This window comes from Buceros rhinoceros, unplaced genomic scaffold (assembly GCF_000710305.1).
Source record: "Buceros rhinoceros silvestris isolate BGI_N320 unplaced genomic scaffold, ASM71030v1 scaffold40204, whole genome shotgun sequence".
Classification (NCBI taxonomy): domain Eukaryota; kingdom Metazoa; phylum Chordata; class Aves; order Bucerotiformes; family Bucerotidae; genus Buceros; species Buceros rhinoceros.
The window spans coordinates 1-23,150 of record NW_010408317.1 but is presented as its reverse complement, the minus strand read 5'-3'; the positions used below and the strand labels follow the sequence as shown (position 1 = coordinate 23,150).

The 23,150-nt window shown below is 37.8% G+C and overlaps 1 protein-coding gene across 1 annotated transcript; it reads right to left on the bottom strand.

Annotated features, from left to right (window-relative positions):
- Positions 1 to 816: 816 nt before the first annotated feature.
- LOC104492296 (tensin-3-like) lies at positions 817 to 18,747 on the bottom strand (the record flags this gene model as incomplete). Its single annotated transcript, XM_010134832.1, has 5 exons — positions 18,699 to 18,747; positions 17,056 to 18,312; positions 1,462 to 1,640; positions 996 to 1,113; positions 817 to 900 (listed from the first exon to the last, which is right to left on the bottom strand). Coding segments are annotated over exons 1-5 (1,687 nt in total), but the record flags the coding sequence as incomplete, so codon positions are not given.
- Between the last annotated feature and the right edge of the window lie 4,403 nt (positions 18,748 to 23,150).

Below are 23,150 nucleotides of genomic sequence, written 5' to 3'. Positions count from 1 at the left end.
GGTGTTTTACCTCGGCCAAACCAGTGACATGCAGTTATGTGAAATACTTTTAAATTCATTGTTTTAAAATAATTTTGCAGAGAAAAGGTGACACTCAAAAAGTAGCAGCAAAGTTAAGGTCTCAAAGAAGAATCCTTTACTAACGAAATTCATAGCAAAATCAAATTAAATCTGTAATCATGTAATCATTTATTACCAGCTACTTTCCCATACTTGTACATTGACTAACTGGATTGTGGCAAAAAATCTCCAGAACCAAAACCAAAAAACCTCCTTTCCTTTGATTAAGGAACTTCTTCACTTGAGCATAGCTACTGCCAAGCTCTATCGTCAGCTTCACTTGCCTGAAAAGATGGCAACATGGGTATGACCCTCTTTCCATTGATGGAGACTAAAAACCTACTAAAAGTCACAAAGAATCCAAGTCACCTGACAGTACTATTTTGATATTATCAAATATAAGCAGTGAAATCATGGAACATTGAAACTACACAAACACATACAGAGAACAAGAGCATGATACCCTTAAACACTGCATTTCCTCTTATTGCCATGACGCAACTGCCTAATTGCTCCACACTGATTTTGGACACTGAACACGAGACTCTCTGTTGGCAATTAAAAGCAATATCTTGGATAATTCTTTATGGTTTACTTCTTTTTTATATGATTAAATTAGTACTCCTAAATTCTATGACTTGCACATGTCTAAATTCACAGGTGTATGTCCTATTTATAAAGGAGTAACCACTCTTGTGTTAGTTGCCTTCATATATTGTTCAGTTTCAAATTATTTAAGAAGTAGGGGTACCTTACCAGGACTGGTTCTGTACAGGTCAGACGGGCTGCTAACCTTCTGGCCGGAGGGAATCCGTGGATGGTATAGTGGAGGTGTTTTCACTAGGAGGGAAGGAAAAGTACAATTCCTCTTCAGTAACATCTAAAAGGTTGATAGTGCTATTGAAATGAATAAATAGAGACAGACGTTTTCTTACCATATGATGTCTCTGGTGACAGGGAAAAAGCTGATGTGGATGGAACAGCTTCATTTCCATTTTTTGTTGGGGAGAAGATTCCCCCATCTACTTCATCTTCGTAGCGTGCAACAGCCATCTAGGAAGGGCATAAAAAAGCAAAATTACAGTGTGAAAATTCCCACTTAACTCTACAACACAGTGGGACATTCTTCACCAGATTCTAGAAGGTTTCATATAATCTGACCCACTGTTCCAGCAAAGTAATCTTGTAACACTGAAAACATACAAACACAGAGAGGACAAGAGCAGGACATCCTTAAAAACTGAATTGCATTTCTGAGATAACTGCAGTCATTTGTTCTTATTGCCATGATGCAACTGTCCAATTGCTTCACATTGATTTTTGGACACTGAACACGAACACGGGACTCCCTATGGCCATTTGCTTCAATAAATATTTCTTGGAAAATTCTTCATCGTTTACCTCCTTGGTCTCCCCTACAGGAATCAGTGATCCTGGATTTACAGCCTGGTCAGTAGTGGGAGACTTTATCCATCCAAACCTGCTACACGATAGCTGCCCAGGGATGTCATTGTCATATTGCCCAACACTTAACTTTCTGATTCTTCCCCCTGTTGCACTGTCATCTTGCATACCTGTTGCTGAAAACAAATAGGTAAACTGATTAATAAACTAATTTTTTTTTTCAGTTAGAGCTGTTAAAACAAACTTCATTATTGTGCCTTCAGTAATTCTGTTCAAGAATGCTCATGAAATAACTGGTTTCCCAAATTCTTTACAAAACCACACGGGGGGTGGTGTATAAAAATCAGTTGTAGTTAGCCTTGCTGACACAGTTGGAATATATCTGCACACCTAGTTCCAGAGGAGTGAAGCAGTTTATTTCTGCTGATTCTCGTTTTGGGAAGATGTTACTCCCAGCGCCACCGGTAGAGCCTGCCAGCAGGGGCCGCTACGGGCAGCCAAATGAGAAACCTCTTTATCCATCCCGATCACACAGCAGCTCTCAGTATTGCTGCTTTCCAGGACTCCGTTTTCTGGGAAAACAGCTTCTTTTTAGCTAACACAGACACTGGCTCTTATAAACCCAGCTCACTGTATATCTTTTGTGCACACATCACAATCACGATCACAAAAATTAGGTATCAGTTACACACAGGAGCTGGAACCTTTTGGAGTCTGAAGAATGGAGCATGAGAGCAAGCTGAGCCAACAGGACAATCCAGGATATTCAAGGGCATAAAAGCAGCATTGTTTCCAAAGTCACTATTAAGAAAGTATCATTAGATACAGCTTTCTGACTTGGCAGGACTTTATACTTAGTCATCCACTCCCAACAACAGGCACTTTCAGAATATCCTTCCACCCTTCTTTGTAAGAAAAATTTATCAATAAGGATCACACAGTAGTCCTCACTGTATAGTCACAGGACAGTACAAGAATAACCATATGCATAGCAACTTTTCAGATACTCTTCTGAGAGTTTTTATTGTCTATATAAGCAAAAAGATCTTTAGGAATCAGCTGTTTCTCTTAAAAGAGCCGAGGATTTCTAAAATAACTTGTTTTCATTGCTTTGTATCACTCAAACTCTTACTGTCGTTTCCAACTATAAGTGCATGTTGATTAAGCACATTTCCTACACACCCTGATCATGGAGCTATAACAGCAGGAGTCCAAAGCGTGCCCTTCATCTAAAAAAGCAGGAGGGCTGAACCAGCCACTTTGGTAGAGAAAAACAATATTGTACACCTTCCACGCATAATCCATGTCCTGACCTGAATCTCTCGTAAAACTACAGAATAAGACACTTTCAAAAATCCAGCTCTGCTACCATCAAAGCCAGTGTGACAGTAACTACTGCTGAAGCCAATAAATAAATTAAACCCTGCTAGTAACTTTTGAAAATTCCACCAACAGGGCTAAATTTCAGGGTCCAAATTTAGCCAGTTATTTGTTTTACTGAGTCAACATAAACAAACCTAGCAATAAACCTTGGAAAAGACACAACTGAGATTCTGTTTTTCTAATACAGCTTGGAAAATACTTCCTAAGCACCCATTTTTTAAACACTTATTTAACCCTTTTTCCCCTGATTAGAAACTTCAGGTGTGGTCTTTCAGGTGGAAAGAGTATCTTCTGAAGACACTGTGAGCAAACTAGATGCATCAAAGAAGATCTTCAAAGCCAGAAAAGGACATGATGTCACAAATACATTCCACAAATCCTAAGTGATGCTAAGAAGTCATGAAGATTTCTACTTAAATTGAAGACAGGAATGTAGACAGAATTCATACTACTCCAGAATTTACATTTTGCATTGAAATTCTTTTTTTTTTATTTGTAATTTCTATAAAGGAAGATGAGTGGGAATAACTGTGCAGAATCTCAGCCTTTGAAGAGATCATCCAAGACCAGCACTTCCAGACCCACCAGTCTCCTCTACAGGAGGCAGTGGGAGCCAGGAACAGTACATGAGAGTCTCACTCCATTTGTAAACAAGTTATTAAGGTACAGGTAGTTTCTTTCTGAATGTCCTTCTCCTACCTAACAGCCACATAGACTACTTTGTGAGAGAGAATGCCTACCTTTAGGTGGGTCTAAACAGACATTAAAATTTAGCACAGATTTTACTTCTCATGCTACTGAGAAGGCTTAATCGTTAATGATATTCATACAATCATGAAGCCTGTAATTTCTATGATGTTAGTACAGTCCTCAGAAAGTTGCAAACAGGTATCTCGGGGAAACTGGACATTTTCCTTAAATAGACTGGAAGTGTCTTATGTATCAAATTCCCGGTGGATGTTGGGCAGCAGAGGTAGAAGTTGACTTGATACATTTCAATCAGCTTAAAGCAAGTAACTTGAATCTAAGAGACTAAAATTAAGTGAAGTCAGCAAAATATGACTTTTACTATACTTAAGGGCTGCCTCAATGTACAGATGCTTAGAGTTATTAATGTAAAAGGTGTCTTTTACAGTGTAAAGTGTCAGGAGCCAAGACTTTCTAGAAGTCACATCATTCATTTTCTTATAGTTTAGCTTAAAATTTTGGCAGAGCTTCATAAATATCCTAGGAGCACATATTTCTTTGACAGCATTTTGCATACTCTCATTTCTCTCTTCCCTTGTGAACTACAAAAATAATTTTGGTTTTCCTGAAGAACAAATAATAACAATCCAACCGATTGGCATCCCAACAGCATCAGGCATTTGTCTTGTCAGATGGCTACCACCATGCCCATGTTACAGCTGACAGAAGCACAGCCAGTCATTAAAGGTTAATCTTTGGTTTCTTTAGTTTTGTTTCTTTAGTTGCTCAGCTTTCCTGAAGTACTATTGAGATGTATTTATAATTATTAAAAAAGAAAACAACACTAAGTAAAATCTTGTCTGCAGTGGCACATCAACAACAGTACTCTATCTCGTATAGTAGCAGTCGTCCCAGCTAGATTTCCAGAACTATCATGTTAATTTTTCACATTCCTATTTACTGAGTGCATGAGGCACACCATTAAAAAGGTCCACATTTACTTTCAGTCACCACAACAAGAAGTATGATGATGCTTACATGTTTTCACTTGATTCACAGGGCTTGTAGGCTAGCCTCAAAACCAGCTTTATGTGAGAGTGGGGAAGCATAGAATATGTGGTAGGAGAAGAACGTGAAGAACTTTTCTTGTGAAGGTGGAAAATCAAGCCGGACCGATAGCCCTTCTGCCCATTATGGAAGTCTTCATCATTCATAAACTAGAACTATTGGTCTTGCCTGCAACCCAGCATAGTTCATCAAAGACGCTCCCTTAACTTCTACCTAGTTTGTATCACAATCAACTGTGTACATTACAGTCCAACTGGATAATTGTAAAATAAAGTTCATAAGAAATATGAAAGTTTCTACATCTTGTTGTTTACCCTTCTATAAGGGGCTTTAAATCGCATAATGACTTTGCTATCCTGCATTGGCCTTTTCAGCCATCAGCGCGCTTGCAGTAAGCATGGGTAAAGCCCTTCCCAAATCTTCGTCTGCGAAGCCAAGCCATTATGATGATGATGATGACTTTATGCATGAAGAGGTGCAGTCATCTTTAAAGATCTGAATATTTCTTCAGGCCACTCAACTGCCCCTCTATTCCTCTGCATTAGATTCCTTGATAGAGGTTTTTTTGTTTGTTCTTTAAACAAATGCTACGTGTTACAGAAAAGACTTACATAAACCCTATAAATAAAATTATTCAAATCGGTCTGAGGAGAGCAAAAGGATACACTGAATCACAACAGGATAAAAATGCTTAGAGTCTCTAGATTCACATGTTATCCTGGTTATCACTACAAGTAAGTAAAAACTGTATTTCGCAGTTATCCTTTAAATAACCCACAGGCTCCACAGTACTTCAAATTATCAAGGTAATAATAATTTGTTCTCCTTTAGTATTAAGGAATTGGAATGGAATAGAGTTGGACAGAATAGAATATTTCAGTTACATATTTTCAGTTACCTACGATGATCATCTAGTCCAAGTGCCAGACCACTTCAGAACTGACCAAAAGCTAAAACAATGTTATCAAGGGCATTGCCCAAATGCCTCTTGAACACCAAGAGGCATGGGGCACTTCCCCCTAGGAAGCCTATTCCATGGTTTGTCCACCCTCTCAGCAAGACAAGCTTCCTGAAGAAGTCTGAACTTCCCCTGACAGACACAGCTTTGAACCATTCCCATGTGTCTTAGCACCGGATAACAGGGAGAAGAGATTAGCACTCCATTTCCATTTCCCTTCCTCAGGAAGCTCTGGAGAACAATGAGGTTGCCTCTCAGCCTCCTTCTCTCCAAACTAGACAAAACCAGACCTCTCAACTGCTCCTCAGAGGACATTTCTGCCAGATCCTTCACCAGCTTTGTTGCCCTCCTCTGGATACATTCAAGGACCTTAACATTCTTTTTAAATTGTGGGTTCCAGAACTGCACACAACACTCAAGGTGAGGCCATACCAATGCTAAATACAGTGGGATAATGACCTTATTACTGCCTTCAATCAACTTCAATCAACTGCAGAGCAGTTTAGACAATGCCAGATGATGTCAAATCACCAAGAATTAACTTCAAACTGGAGCCAGTAATTTAGACCAAACATGTTTTCATTTAGAATCTTTTGAAAATTATCGAAGATTTACATGAGCTTCATACTTAATGAAAATGTGTTAGATTGCTAGATTTTATTTGTAATTTTATAACTAAATGGGTGATAAAAGCCTGCATATAGATGATGCTTTGTTTTTCTAAATCAAAAATTGGTATCAAGATTTGAACCTAATACTATTAACTGAAATTTCATACTGGCGTTAACAAGTTTAAATAATTCTATCATACTGAAAATCTGGAAAGCAAGAAATACTGCTATCAAAATGGAAGAAATTGATTATTGAGCTTTTACAAGGTAGTAATCTTAAAAGTTTGTGCTTAAATTACCCAACAGATTGCAAACATAGTGGATTGTTATAGCATTAAAATATAAATGCCAGAACTTGTAAGACTGATTTTAACCACTTAAACCATCAACACCTGAGTAACAGTTGAGATCACCTTCTTTAGATAATCCATGTTAACTATTATTTCACAAATAGCATCTCACTTAGATAACCTCATTTATTCCCCAGCAGGATTTCTGGAATATTGAATTCATTTCATCATTATCCCTTTCACAAGAGACAAAAGGTAACATCTATAAATTTCAGAAAATCTGACAAGCACGTACACAAGCCATATGGACATGGCTTAAGAAACCACATGTGGTTTGAAGAAATAAAAAGACGACTTACTAGGATGTATGTTTAATCAATCAATCAACCAAAAAACCAACACAACTTAATGGATACTGTAATTAAAAACATAATACTCACAACAAATAACATACTCTGCAGACAAACGATTTGGAAATTGTTGCTGTGCACAAGCATGTCACACACAGAGGAGCATATAGAGGAACACACAAAGCAGATGCACTTCAAGTGAGCTTCTCACCATAGCTTCAATGTGTGTGAAAAGTTAGCATGAAAATGAGAGAGGGTCTACCAGTTCAACTCACAGATCGATGAAACTCAAGAGTTCTCTTGAGGAAGGTAGAGTGAAAACACTCACAAAGCTGTTTTTCCAGTGTCCCTTTCACAGACCTCAGCATAGTCATGAAGGCTGAAATAAGACTCTGGAGAGAATTATGTTAGCATTGCAGAAATTCCAGATGTCACTGCCTATACAGCAGTTCAAAAAGACCTGCATAATTCTCACTACCCATTACTGTGAAATATGGGGATTCAATACAACAGAAGGCTTAACAATTCATCAAGGAAAAAAAAAGTCCGGAAGTTAACTTGTAACAGAGGAGCCTTCAGGGCCTGACCCACATACTAAAAAATGTTACACAATATTATAGAAATCAAAAATTACTTCTTCTCTGGCACCATTTATCTTCTACAAAGTTCTAGATTTTTGAGAAAGCATTTAATGATCAAGCTTTAAAGACAGCTTTATGCTTAAACTAAAGCAAATCTATTTTAAGAATTTAGAATCAGCTTTGCAACCACTGTTACAAATTGAAAGAAAAAACAACATCTTCAAAGACAGCAAGAGAAAACTTGAGCTAAATGCTGTGGTGGAAAAAAGGCAAGCAAATATTTACCCAGCTGAAACAAAATTATGGATTTTTAATGTAAGTACTAACAGAGTATCTTCCTCAATTTTTCAGATTCACAGCTCTACAGGAACACTGTTTCAGAGGGATTAATCAGAACAAAAGCCAACTGCGCTGTCTGTGATATCTTACAGCACCAGTACCTTTCCAAAATGCAGTAAGAAGTGCTACTGCAGCTAGAAAAATCTCTACTCTTAAAAAATACTACTTGTTTAGGAATGATTGACAAGAAAATTGTAATTTTTTCTGCTGTCTAAAATGGGTAGTAGGCTAGGAGTCCAAATTCCTTATAATCAGCCTAACAAGCAAATGAAAAAGGTCTAAACTTTACCCCAAATCCAAGTAAGCTATTAAACCCATTCATGTAGGACACAGCAGCTCTGCAGGTCTGGCCATTAGTTTCTTAGGTCTGGTCTTTAGTTTCTTAGCCCATTTTACACTGTGCCATGCAGGAGCAGCAAGCCTGTTGCAAAATCCAAGCTGGTATCTCCAAACCTGTACAGAGATGTCATAGGGACCATGTCACGTAGGCCCACATCCTGAAAGCTATAGGATTGATAGAAATCTGCAGAATAAGTATATGACATAGATTAAATTAAAAATTACCGTGCTGCTAAACGTAACTAAATTTCCATTTTTAACTTTAGTTTAAAAACTAATTAAAGTATATTTAGTTTAAAATATTTAGTTAAAACTTCATTTTTAACTTAAAACATCAGTTTTAAACTTTAGTTTAGCTAAAAAACTCCATTTAAGTTTACTGTTAACCACTGTAAAATTAACTCCAAGTCAGATACCAAAATCTTCCTCTGTTGTGAAAACTACACAGGGCTCGTAGTATACTGTTAGTACATGCAAATAAGGTACATGAGGAATTGGTCAACAAGCTTTGTCCTCCTATTACTTCACAACTTATTTCAGATGGACTGGGTTTGCTTTCCTCCAGAATATCACAGAGCAAATGGAAACATCTGGAACAGTTCAATGCTTTTAAAAAATTATTTAATAAAATATGCAAAAAGGATTTCTTCCCCTCTCCTCCATCTGCAGATACAGTGTAGCATGATTTATGATACTTTATGATTAATGATAATTTGAACCATCTTCAAAGATTTATTTTCAATAGAGGAATATCTCTGAAGATGTTACAGACACCTGTAATCAGATATTTAGCCACCTTATTTTTATTCATTTTCCATATTGGGATTTTTTTGAGGGAGAGAGGAAAGATGTCTTTGTTTAATGACCAGTTCTTTACTAAGCTGATAAACTATATAAACTCCCCACAAAATGTGAAGCTCTGTGAACCATATATCTGTGTTGTCCTCTCCACATTAGGTGACCTAAGGATGTTTTAAGATGGTATTTTCAAACACAGTATCTCATGCATGAAGAAGAATTAGAATTAGCTGAAAGCAACAATATAATTTCAACCTTTCGGAAAATATAGTTCCTCTCTTCCTCATGCTGGCTAATTTAGATAGACATGCATCTCTTGGTCTTGGCAATGGAAAGGGGCTGTCCCCAAATGTTGAATGCATGTGTTCATGTGCATTTGCCTTGGTTTGATCACATAATTCTTCAACTGCTTCTAACGTTCTTCTAAAGACTCAAATTGTAACATTTCAAGAGGTAAGAGGTGGGGATGAGACATGGGTCAGGTAGGTTTTACTGAAAATGTGTAAAATACTTTATGTTCTCTCTTTTTTAACAGATTCTTGCTTTTACCATTTTCTAGGTAGAAGTAAAACATTGTTATAGCTTGCTTTCTCCATCCAGTAAGCATAAACTTTGTGATAAAGACGGCTGGTTCAAGGAAATAAGTCTTACAAATGATCTTTAACAGTAGACTAGGGTGATGTGTTACTAGGCATGAAAGAATATACATAGAGTTAAGTGAAGGGGGAACATAAGGCTTTAGAGAAAAGCTTTACATAGGTATCAAAATTTCCACAGGCTACAAACGTTTTTATTATTTAAAATTAACTGCTGCAGCACTGTGTTACTACTAAATGGCAGCTTCATCTACTATCAGAAACTCATTTCCATGTAACTCAGCTTATGTAAAAGCAAAAAATTGGAAAAATCTTAATATGCAGAGCACAGATTCACCTCTGATAAGCAACACGCATAGCCTTGGAGGAGAAAAGAGGTTATCAGCCACTGTTCTACATGGTTCATAAAGACACACTCTAGCAGAAAGAAATTCAAGGATCACTGTCTTCCTATTCTCAAAAACATTGAATGCTTAATCATTTCAGACAGAACCCAGAACTCTGCTACATGGGCAGTCAGTATTTTGTGCCATGTTAACCTATGTCAAGACTACATGTGTATAGAAACCTCTAGGAAGAAGTGTGAAAGGAGAGGTAGCTGCCTTTCTGTCAATCAGTGCAGAAACACACAAGCAAAGAGAGGTATGAAGACACCATAATGTACATCTACCTGACACACATACATTTCACTCTTAATCTCATTCTTCCAGCTTTGCAGGGCACTGGAAACATGCACATGCCTTTTTAAGGCATACATTTTCTGCACATGCATGCAGCTAACCCTACCATCCTCTCGTAATTCAACCCTCAAGTGAGGCACACACATACAACTCATCATGACGATTCTATTCATCACCAGCACTGTTTGCTACTGTTCACTTAGAATACCTCATTTTCCCATTCAACCTCACTCAGAGTCATTCAGCCCTGATCTGCCAACTCCCTCAATCACAGGCCAATTGATTTTCTTGATACACTTGTTAGGCCAAGGACTGTTTAAGTCATGGGATATACAGCTCCCTCTAAAAGCTGTGTAAGAACAAACACTACTCATCAGTGAACAAGTGTTTTGGTTATCCTTTAACCGTGGCTATTTCTACATCTTCATGCATTTCTTTGTACTATCAGTTAAACCTCCTGTGCTGCAGTAGTTTCAACATCTAATGAATTGCCTTGGAGAATCTCTTGCTTATCCTAATTCTGAGTCTACTCCAAGGTAAGGTAAAACACATCCAGTATGCCTTTGCTCTGATACCATGAACTGCCAATGAACAACAACATATTATTATTAAGGGATTCTTTGGTTTATATTATAAAGTTTTCTTTTCTTTCTAGTAGAGCACATGTTTACAGTTTTTCACTACAAGTATGCTGAGTACTTCAGCTTTACTGCACGTGTGTACAAATGTAGAGGAACAGAGTCCACCTAAATTGATGTTTCAGCCATGTACTGTGGAGGGAAAGCAAAGTTAAAGTCTGAAGAGGAACTTGCCTTGACATTATACATTAGTTTGTTCCCACACATGCAGGAATAGACTTTTCACTTTAACCAAGCACAATGAGCTGGTTTTAATCTGATTTTTGTTTTGTCGTTGTGGGTTTGATTTTTTTTTTTTACACTGCTTAACACTTGCCATTTATCTCAGTGACTACAGAAGATATTTCTTGTTATTTACTAATTCTTGCACAGAAGCACTAATTCTCAGTAGGAGTATGAAGACAACAGACTTTTTAAAAGCTTGGGTTTGTACACTGAAACGCTAGAGCATTTGACAGATCTGCATACCCTAAGGCCACTTTCTCTACAGATACTGCATAGCTATGGTAACTCTTCACATAGATACTGCATACCTATGGTTCCCAAAGACAAGTGAACTGCCAAGCCATGTTTGAAAAAAAAGGAGTTTGTAAAGAGTATTTCCTTGTTTCTCAAACTTTAGGTTTGCTGCTCTTTTCCCCACTTACAGTCAACATAGACTAATTTTGCCATTTCAATATATCTACCTATTTTCTCATACGTCTGAGGCTTGGGAGGTGGTAGGGGATTCTCCAAGCAGCAGGTTATTTTTCCAGTATTCCTTTATCTGCCTAGCAGAATAAAGTGATGTTTGGACTACACTTCTGGATTTGAAGTGCTATGCAGAGATGAAAGAATGTAGCAGAAAATCTGTGATTTATGCTCAGAGCTATGACCATCATCTGGATTGACACGAGACATGAAATTATACTTCTGTTGCTTCCATCTGACCATCACAATTCACTATTTCTCCTTGCAGCTAGAATGCTCCCTTTACATCAGATGATACATCATGGAAAAAACATTCCAGGTCTTCTTCATTCTTAATATTCATTCAAACTGCTTTTCTCCCTTGTTCTATGAACACCATGCTGTACACAGCAGTAGGGCAAGTCCAGATATGTAAATAAATAAATTCTACAGCACTTGGAAAATCAGTATGTGCTGGTGATTTCCTAGTCTCAAGCAGACATGGTAGCACACCACATATTGTTTCACCTTTGGAACCACAGGTAGTTTTAAAAAGAAGCTCTTACTAGTATAAACTGAATGATACTTGCAGAAGTCAGAAATAGAACATTTTAGCACTTGACATAAAAGTAAATTTAAAAACACTATTATTATTGTGCTAAAGCTATGCAAAGGAATATTTTCTTTTTAAAAAAAAAAATCTTTTGCTTAATTAAATGCTATTCTTGTGTTACTCCAGTATCACGTGCTGAAGCATGTGCAGAAAATGACCAGTGAATCCTAACATCTCCAATCCTAGCCTGGGAGCTAATACTCTAAAATACCAAATTCATCTTTCTCATAGCTCTGCTCTAGTATTAATCATAATTTTCTAATGGTGTTTGGTAACACATGGAATAACTGTGCTCCTCACAGTAAAGTTCCTACAGGTGAGGTTCTATGACAAAGATACAGGTATGTGGTTTCAGGATAATCTATCTGTTTTAAAGGCTGCTAAAACGGCCATTCTGCTTGCCTGCCTGCCGCTGCATGCCCACCCCCCTCACCCCGCCCCAAGCCATGCACCCTTGCCACTCTCTTCACACCATGGTGTTTAGTGATTACCTTGTCCACATTGCAAGTTTAACTCTTTGATCTGACAGGAAACTAACCCATGAAAAAATCTTCAAACCATTATATTAACAAACTAATCCAACAAACCCAACCACTGCAGAGTTACCAGATCTGATGCAGAGATGAATGAGGTAATGCATGTTCAAGGATCATGGAAGCAGCATAAGGACACTTCTCTTGGGAGCAGTCTGCTGCATTTCAATTACATTAGACACAACATAAAATTCCACTGTTTGTCACAATGAACATTCTCAAAGGGTTCAAAGGGCAGGCAAGGGACTCACCACACACCTAAAACTGCTGCTTATCACTCAAGAGCAAGGCATGTGATCACTGAAAAAGGAAAACTCCTCAAGACGCTACCCACATTAACCACAAGCAGAGGTCTTTAAACTCTGGGCACGCAAATGCACTCATCTGCCTAAAGGCCCTGACTAAATTAAAATATCTAAATTCTTACTATTTCTACTCTGTCTCTTCTACCAGAAGAAGCCACCCATTTTTTGAAAAAGATGGTGCTTTAGCTTAGACCCCCAGAAATGTAAACCAATAATGCCTCCCCACACTCCACTGAATATGGAGCTGAAGGAAAGGAAAAGCACCCATTCAGTTTTGCTACATTTGATGAACTGTACATTTCTGCAAGGAGAGACCACAAACAGGTTTCAGCTGATAGTATCCAACACAGCTCTGTGTTTCAAAGAGACTACTAAGCCTAGCACATGCTAACATACCTAAACAGCACATGCAGCATAAGGCCCTGAAAAGTAGAAGGTAAAATGAAGAGAAAGCACTTTAAGGGTCAAACTTTTATAGGAAATTTTCCTAAACACAAATATCCTAAGTCACTATGACTAGAATGAGGTCAATGTTGTAAGCCAAAACTGGAGGTCAACACAAGCCTGTATCCTGGATTCCACACGTTAGGCTCCTTGCAGTGCTTCAACTCTAGATACAGTTCATTCATTTATTTTGGGCCCTAAAAATGCAAAAGTAATGCTTTACTCACCACCTCCCTCCTTAGGTCTCTAATGTCAATTAAAGGCTTTGTGAGAACTCAACAGAATCTGACTTCAGGATAGTAGAAGTGTGAATGGAGTAAGTACTTCCTCCAAGCAAAAATTTAAGAAAAGACTTAGAGACCAGAATAACGGTTGATTCACTCCCTCACAGTCCCTTAAATAATTAGCTTTTTTGCCAAACAGGGTATGCCTAAACATGCTGAAATAAAACACCATGTAGAAGTAGTCATGATTCGGTAGAGTGTAGAACTGTCTACAAAATACTGGCTGGCATTACTCCTGTAAATTCTTAGTTAAAGTGTGTTGGGGATTTCATCAGTAAAGAAGAGGGAGGCAGGTTCTCTTCCATGGTGCCCAGTGACAGGACCAGAGGCAAAGGGCACAGGAGATAGATTGTCTTTGAACATCATGAAACAACTTTGTTGCTGTGAGGGTGACTGAACACTGGCACAGGTTGCTGAGAGAGGTGGTTGTAGATAGGAGATAGTCAAAAGGCATCTGGACATGGTCCTGGGCAACCGGAGCAAGGTGGCCCTGTCTGAGCAGGGGAGATGGACCAGATGATCTTCAGAGGTCCTTCCCAACCTCAACCACTCTGTGATTCTGTGATTTCACCAGGAACACGAGTGTTGCTTTGGAGCAGATGGTACGGGGGAAAAATTTGGTATGAGAAGCAGAGTTCCTATTGATAGCAAACAGCACTTACATACCACTTTCAGCATACAAATTGTGCTCATCACCTCACTTTCACAGACTTATACTCTGTGTCTAATTAAATCCATTGAAGAGGTTTTCTACTGAATTGAATTGGAAGTGGATTAGGAATCAGTATGCCTAAGGTTACGTTTGAAGTTCAGTATGATATAAACAACCTGTGAAGATGTTCAATATTTCTGATACACAGGTTTTCAAAATAAATGGAAAAAACAAGTAAACCTCCTTTTCCCTTGCTCAGACTGATGAAGGATAGAGAAATGCTTTGCCAAAGGCAAGAACATGGCAACAAGTGAAGGAGCTTTCTGACTCCTAAACTCTTTTGTCCTTTACACTATGCCTTGTTGCCTTCCCAAAATTACCCAGGATTCCAAATCCTGTCTGTATATTCATATTTAATTCCAAATTCAACACTATCTTTAAAACAAACCCTTTTCCAGAACTCACTTCAACGATTTGTATTTTCACCAATCTTTATTAGGGCAGGAAGTTTACCTGCTTTACACGACTTAAAAAACGGAAGGGAATTGACAGTGACTCCTACTTCCTTTGGGAGATGACCAGAATCTGTGAGAAAAATTCAAAAATCTCTTTTCAGATTCATATTTGTAAACACAGAACTGTAAAAGGTGGTTTATTCTAAATAACCCTTTTATCTCCTTCAATAGCATTACTGTATACCAAAGAGTTCTCTCCTGCTAGAAAAATCTCATTTTCAATTTGTTCATTAGCTAATTATTTGGAAAAAATTAAGAGAATTACAAATCAATTAATTTAATCCTGTAAGAGCTACAAAAGACATACAATTACTAAAAGCAACTCACATATATGCATCGTGGATTTCTGGACTTCTTTAGACCTCAGTTACCCTCTTCTCCTCATGTGAGTTGGAACAGAACTCATTCTGTTTAGAGATTTTACTTTTCAGCTCAGTCCCTTCTAACTTATTGCACTTTCTAAAGTTAATGGCATATTTTTGCAGACAGTGTCTGCTTCTAAAAACGACAATGCTTGGTGTTTACAGTTACTACCAAGAACTGGTATGCAGAAAGGCTGTTGCTTATACTTGCTCTCATGAAGGCCAAGGCCACTGCTAAACTTTGTGTACCAACTTGGTGCAGTAAGAGGCTGCATACAAGGGTAGACCTGTGGGGAGGAGCAGACAAGACAGGTGACCCTAAACTGACCAACAAGGTGCTCCATTCCATAGACGTCATATTCAGTATAAAGCTGAGGGATCACGAGGGTCAAGCTCTCTACTTCAACAGCCAGTCCAAGGACGATTCTGACTTTGATTTCAATCCATGCGTTCCTGAATCCAGCTCCTCTCTGCCTCTGAGTCCAGTCTGGGACTTCCAGTGTCTGCCCCGAAGCATCAGTGGGGACAGTGAAGTAATTGCTATCAGGAGGGTTGGGTTTGATACTGCTTTTGTATTTATTTAATTTTATTGTTGTTATTTTCATTAAAGCAGTTTTGATTTTCTTTTCCAATCTCTAAATCTCTCTCATTTCTTCTCTTTCTCTTTTGGGAAGGAAGAGGGGTTAATAGAGAGCATCTGTCATTCATCTAGTGACCAGTCCAGCCTTAACTAACCCTTGACACATCCTAAACACAAAATTGTGATTTCACCTCCTCTACAAAAATCACCAGCCTTCTCACAGGCCTGCACATTAACAGAAACCACACGTTAGTTACATACAGTCATTATCAAATGGTTTGGCGTATTCCAACAGGGCTTGAGCTGAAACAGGTTATTTGTGTCCACTGAGACCAAAGACACATGTGCTGCCTTGTTGACTGATACTGAATCAAATCCTGGAAATACAAGAAGTCTCTCATTGCACCAAGACTGGAGGTAGGAAGTGGGAGCAGAGGAAGAGGGAAGGGAGGGAAAAAAGGAAAGGGGGTACATTCTGCCAGAGGAATTAGAGCATACAGAATTTTCAAACTTGACAGCAAAATAGAAGAGCTTATTTGTCACAAATTTTAGCTCCAGCATCAATAAAAGGTTCCAGTGGACTTAAACAAAGACAGATTACTCATTCTTTTGCAAAGCTGTTACTTCTAGTAGCATTGCTTAGGCAATATAGTCAGCAAGTGTTGCGTATTTAATTCCACCAGTTGATTTCTGCAATCCTATCAGAGCCAGAGATAACAAGCAAGCACTGTGACTTCTGAATTTTTAAAAAGAAATTAAAGTTTCAGAACTAGTATGTTTTAAAATATTTTGCTGGCAAAGATTACATTATTTATGAAAACACTGCATAGAAATTTATTGCCAGCAGCATTACACTAAACTTGAACATAAAATTATCAGAGCTTTTTCTCCAACTTTAAGTGGAAATCATAAAAAAAAATCATAACAAAAAGCATATAATCATAAGTCATTTTGCTAGAGATGCCTTCTAAAAATGCTTCAATGCGGGAATTTTAGGAATTCTGCTCCTTTATTACTTACAATTACAGCAGCAAAGAATCTCAACTGATGATCTAACCCAGCTAAAAATTTGCTGAATTGTACTTTTTTCAAGCAAAAACCAAGTAACTGCAAAACTCACTCATCAGGTAGATTCCATAATTTCTTGGATGGTTATACAGATATATAGAGATATATATATATACACAGAAGGTATCAGGAATAATCCCTTAGTAAATATCCTGAAAGTTGTTAAGTCATGACCTGAGGTCGTGCTGTACCATATTAAGGACAGACAAGGAAAAATATTGTGTTCAGAAAGTATTACAACAGCTTACCATATTGGGAGGGATTCCTTTTTGTGACCTCAAATTTGTCATGGAAGCCAGGACTCCTACCAAGCCCTTCCACGTCTGAATCAAGGCTGGTGAAGCCATTTACTTGATTTCTGTCCCTGGCGAGAGTGTTAATTCGGGTTGGGATAGGTTCAAATGTAGGGTCTAACTCCAAGATCAACCTGTTCAGTTGTTCAATGGACTGATCAATATCTAAAGTTGGAGAAGCTGGCAAGTCTCCTGTGTTTCGCTCTAGATCCAGGCCATTTGTGTCCCTCTGATGCACTGGGCGTGACTTAAAACTCTCAGCACTGGCACAATCTGCAGCTTCAGCAGCACCTAGCATGCTTCCTAACCCCCTCTGCACAGCATCTCTGCTGCTGGAGCCACGCGTTGGGGTGTCCGGGATCCGGGACTGGCTCTGAACACTGCCCAAATTTTCCACAGTGTTATGAATGCCAACCCTAAGTTCATTCTCTGTGGCAAGACCATATTGGTGAGCAGTGACCATCTGTTGCTGGCGTACCCAGGTCTGAGTAGAGTAGTTACTTGGGTCATAGGCTTGAGGCTGGGGTGAGAGAGAAGGGTTCTGTTGCAATTGCTGAGTTGACTTTGGCTCGGTGCTTCCAAATGGTCTCTCATAGAAAGGATCCACACCAATTCCCAGGTCTGGGGCAAAAGCATTGTGATGCTCTTCCCCAGTGTTACTTCCAAAGCCATCTGAAAGAAGTGAGTTCTGACTGCTCTTGTGGCAACTAAAATTCCCTAGGTGGGTAGAGTGCTGTCCTTCTGAGGAAGACAAAGTCCCAATGCTGTCCACACTATGAAGGTCATGATTAGGCATTTCATCATCCAGAATATCAGTCTCCCTGTCCTTCAGTTTGGTGTCTTTGTTCACATGAACTTGAGCTGGCACTATGTGGCGAGTCTCACTGTACTTGCTTCGAGCATCGGTCATATCCTTGGTGTTGACAGAAACCTCCAGTCCAAAGCCACTAAGTAACTGGTCCAGTTCTGCCTTCTCTTGTGGGCTCAGACCCCGTTTGACTCCTGGTACAAGGCGCTCCTCAGTCTTGTCTGTCCTGATGGAAGCTGTTGAGTGTCCTGAATCACTGCTGACAGACAAAGTATGATCACTGTGATCAGGACTGCCAGTCATGGGAACAACTTGAGCAATACCAGGGATGCTGATGTCTGAAGAGCTCTTCTTTCTCACTTTTGCATACAGACTGCCATCAATGGGACCTTGGGTATGCAGCACTGTGGAGAGATAATTAACAAAGAAAGGGAGAAAAAAGGACAAGGTATCATATAAGGGCTTTGACTGGTGCCATATCACACAACAGAAGTAGTGCTAATACTAATGGTATTGTTTCCGCAAAACTAAATTGGCTCTCTGAATACAGCATCAACCAATGGCATTACCTTCTTTCATTTTACATTTCAATTTATAAGTTTTCTTGATGGAAATATAACACACCATTCATAGCTCAATATTAAATACAGTTTTCTCTTTTTAAGCTATTTTGAATGCATGTTTATGGGTCCACAAATTTTACATACTAATTTGAAGAATTACACTATTACTAGATACTTGAAAGGCAACTACCATGCATTCATATGGAGCAAGAACGGTAGGAACCTACCAGCAATACGTCCCTTGACCATGTACCATGCAACTACCAGTTCATCCATTTCTACTTGATGGTCTAACTACACTATGAAGAATCATTTATTCCTTTTCTTGGTGGTGCAAGGAAAAAACAGGCTTTCAATCAGAGTTGCAGTCCTCAGTATATTTTATATGTAAGGCCTCTTCACAAAGGCCTGCACAAGGAAATGTTAGACAATGAAGCTTGTGCACACGTGGAAGATCTGGCATGCATTTCACATCTCAATTTTATTAAGCATAATCCCTTAAAAATCAAAATATAACTCCTTCCTCATCTGTGATGGGAAGAACCTAACTTTGTATTTCTCATCTCTGAGGTACTCAACGAAAGTTTATGAATAACCATTCCTAATAAATATAGGCTAGATGTTTAGAACATCTTTAGAAAATACAACAATATTGCAGAAAAATACATCTAAGTTTACTAAGGCCAGGGGTTGAGAACAAACAAATTCCTCCTTCCAATTACGTGAACACAACTTAGCACATCAGCTATGCACAGAAGAACTGGATAAGTTTTAGCTTCTTACAGGGCTAATTAACTCAAGTGGAGGCCTTCACTGAAATGATTATATTGCTTTTTGATCCCAGAACTGTTACTAGCATCCATTAACCCTGCTGCTTCTTGCTATCTCAAGGCACACATCCTGTATTTTTTAATTTGACATTTTCTTGCATGCTGCAGCCACCAGCCTACCTTAATTATTTCCTTTCAATAATCAACGAAAAATGAATGCAAAACATGCAGCAGGAAGTCAAGAGAATCACAAGTTAGAGACTAAAATATCAGCCTTATTATTGTCTCCTATGTACATATCTCCATGTGATTTATGACATATGTAATATTTTAGATATTATGCTTTACTGCTAACAGGAATCATATAAAAATATACTCAACAACAACAAATACAAAATACATAGAAACTGAGTAATTAAATTTGTTGGGAGTGGTTGGGGGTTGGAAACCACAAACATTTTGCTTACCAGGAAAAAAACCAAAACACAAAAAAACCCCACAAATTTGATCAGATTTTTATATACAATCAGAAAGTGAAAAATCCATTTGAGTTAAAAGTACTACTATGAAAAAAATCTCTTCTCACATTACTTCAGTACCAACACTGGCAATGGATAAAACCACAGAACAATGAACACAGCAATTTCTCTCTTGAACATTTTAAAAGCTCAAGAGTTTATCTGAATCCAGTTTTATCCAAACCACTTTTTCCTACATCTTCCTGTCAGGGCTTTTTAAAATTTTCCTTGACATTATACACCCAGGAGAAGAAATGAATCCTTGGGAGGCACATTTGTATGATCCTTTATTGCACTTGTTTGTCTAACTCCCACACACTTCACACAGGTTAGACCAACCTGAGGCAGAGTATGGCTACTGGGCTCTTACCCAGTGCTGAAAAATAACACAATTAATTCTGTTTCTTATAAAAGGCTTCAGGAATAAATAATTCTACTGTCTGCCAAGCCAAGAAAGTAAAGTGAGTGGTTCTACTTTTAAAGATTTTAATGCCCATTTATCAAAACACCTATGTTAAGCAGAAGTTTCTGAATAACTTCTTACCTATAGTTTGAGAATTCTTTGATAATAAGAAAATTAGACTATTACAATTCAGGAACAGACATATTTTTGTCAAATGTAACCAACAGCTTAGTCTACAACTGTGGCAGTTCCAGAATCAAAACAGCCATGGGGAGTTCAATGAATTTCAACATCAACTCTAACATTTTCAAAATATACTTAAAATGGCATTATGATCATGAAGCTTACAATCTAGGAAGCTTTTCTAGGCAATACCATTTTAGAAAATGTATTATTCAGAAATTATACCCACAATGGCAATGAATTCTTTGAAACTAACAGCAAGAAAAATGGCCTGGTTAAAAAAAGCCTTCATTATAGGACACACTGCCAAGTTTCCGTCGATTAAAATACTTACACACTGGAGGTTATAGGATAGGCTTAATGATCCCATTGCTGGCTAAATCATTTAACTAATTACTACTCAAATCTCATTTTTAATCTGAGCTACAGTTCATAGTAAATACCAAGAAGAGATTGTAAGAAGTTTCTTTTTTTTTTCTGAATAGTTAGCATTAACTGGTAAGCTTCAAGGAAGGGTGTAGGAACGTTTTAGACAAATAAATCAGATTAAAGGAAAAAAAAATTTGCTAAATGAATTTCTCCCTCCTCTAACCTGTCATGTATATGAATGAATGCTTGTCTTTTTCACAAACAAACCTGTTCAAAAATACTTGAAAGTATAGATCTGTACTTACTAGAAGTCTGATTGATACACAGATACTGGGAATAGGAAGAGTTTTTCTTGAACTTCTTATAGGGTCTGGCTCAGGATGGCCCAACACAAAATTTGGTTAGAACAGAGGCGGCAAACTTAAAAGACCGAACAATTCATGGTCAGGAGAGGAAAGTTTACAGGCATGTATATATTCATGAGTCTGTATATGGAAACATTTTTATGGGGAAACTCAGTAAATCTGATCTGAGACTTCATAAGCAGTAACCACGTTTTTGCTACAGTATGGTCCCTGTGAGAAATAAAATCTTTGAAATTTGAGATTCTTCTAAGACAATTAGTACCATTTTGTACAAGCAACCAATGACTGTAAACTATCTGGGCTTCCAAGTTACTACATGTGCTAACGAAACACACAGCGGTGTCAGAACTGAATACCATGGCAGAAGGATCTACACCCTAGCATCTCAGTGAAATATTTTGGCACCATAAAACTTGCAACTAGGTTTCGTGGCATTCAGTGGCTCACCCTGTTACCTCACGATTGCTGGTATGTGGAATGCCAGCAACATAAAAAGCCTGAACAGCTGTGCACGAGTACATATTCAGCATCAGTCTACTGTGTTCCTAACCCACACAACACGCCTAGGTATACCACTTATTAAGAAGAACTTGCTAATGAAAAACTAATGGCTTGAAGTATTTTATTCGCCCTGCATTATAAATGTAGATTATCTAAATTGGAAGGAAATGCATATACATGACAGGAGAACCAAGAACTCGACTAAATGACCAAATGATTTACCAGGAAGCACCTGGCTATATAGAAAAGGCATTTAAGCTGCACAAGAAAAATGTAATCAATAAATCATGGGATATAAATGTCCTAAGCACTTATCTATAACTGAAAGTGTGGTTCACTGTCAAGCTTCATAAATCCGTAAGGCAATTTCTCAAGGCAGTGGCCCCATAAACAGAGGCTGTACTGATCACAAGTAGGTTGGTGATCTTAACAGACACTACTTCTGATATTTATGGTAGAACTTGAAGAGTCATAGTATGTTATCTATATACAAGTGAAGGGGGAAACAAAAATGTTTTGGACCTGCTGACTTTTAGCTTTGAACTTGAATACGGTATTGATAAGATTGCAAAAGGAAACACCTGTGATTGTGGGAAAAAACAATTACTTGCAACTAGTCCACTAGTAGGCAGATGCCTTTCTAGAAACCTCATATAGTCACCAAAATTCCTCATCCTGCATTATAAACAGATAACAAAGAACAGGACTCACAGCTAAACAAAAATGCAGCTGCTCCTGAGGAGTCTGGACATTTAAACTTGCAGGACCTAATCACAAAAAACACAATGGAAATTGCATATAAGAAACTAAAAATTTTGAAATATGCACAGTTATAGGAAAGCATTCTTAGATTAATTTTGGGTTCTTTAATTTTGACAAGCACTTACATGTAATCACCCAGTAATGATTAAAAAAAAATTCTGGTGTGTGATGCTGAACAGCATCAGGAATTTAATTTTACCTCAGATTTGTAAGATTTGTCACTGCAAGTCCAGTGGAAAGAAAACAACTTAAATGAGGTTAAAAAAACAGCTCCACCTAGAATTTTTTCCCTCCTAACTTGATTTAAAAGAAATAATAAATTTCTTTCTGCTGTATGAGGCATGTATCATAATTTTATTTTAAAATATAGCATTTTTGCCAAGGGGAAATGAAATATATGGTATCACACTGTTGATGGAGTCAACATTTATAAAACCCATGTATATGTCAGCGATTTTACTCAAATGTTATACTGGGCAGCCAGAGATATGTTTCTAAATCAGAGTAACCCAGAGAATACTTAGATATGACTTATTTTAAATGGAAACAACCACCACAAACCTGTCTCAAAAGTTCAATAACATAGTGAAGAATATGCAAATAGTCAAAGAAATACAAGATTTAGATTTTCATGTGTTACATAAACATAAAATACATGTATATACAGTATTTATATAAGGTATTGACATATATACAAAAACTATATAATATGATTTGTTCATAAAACCAGGACAAATGAACTATTCGAATACTACAGACCTTCAACATACAAAGTTTTGAATTTGTTGTTCTCACATTACTGTCCTGG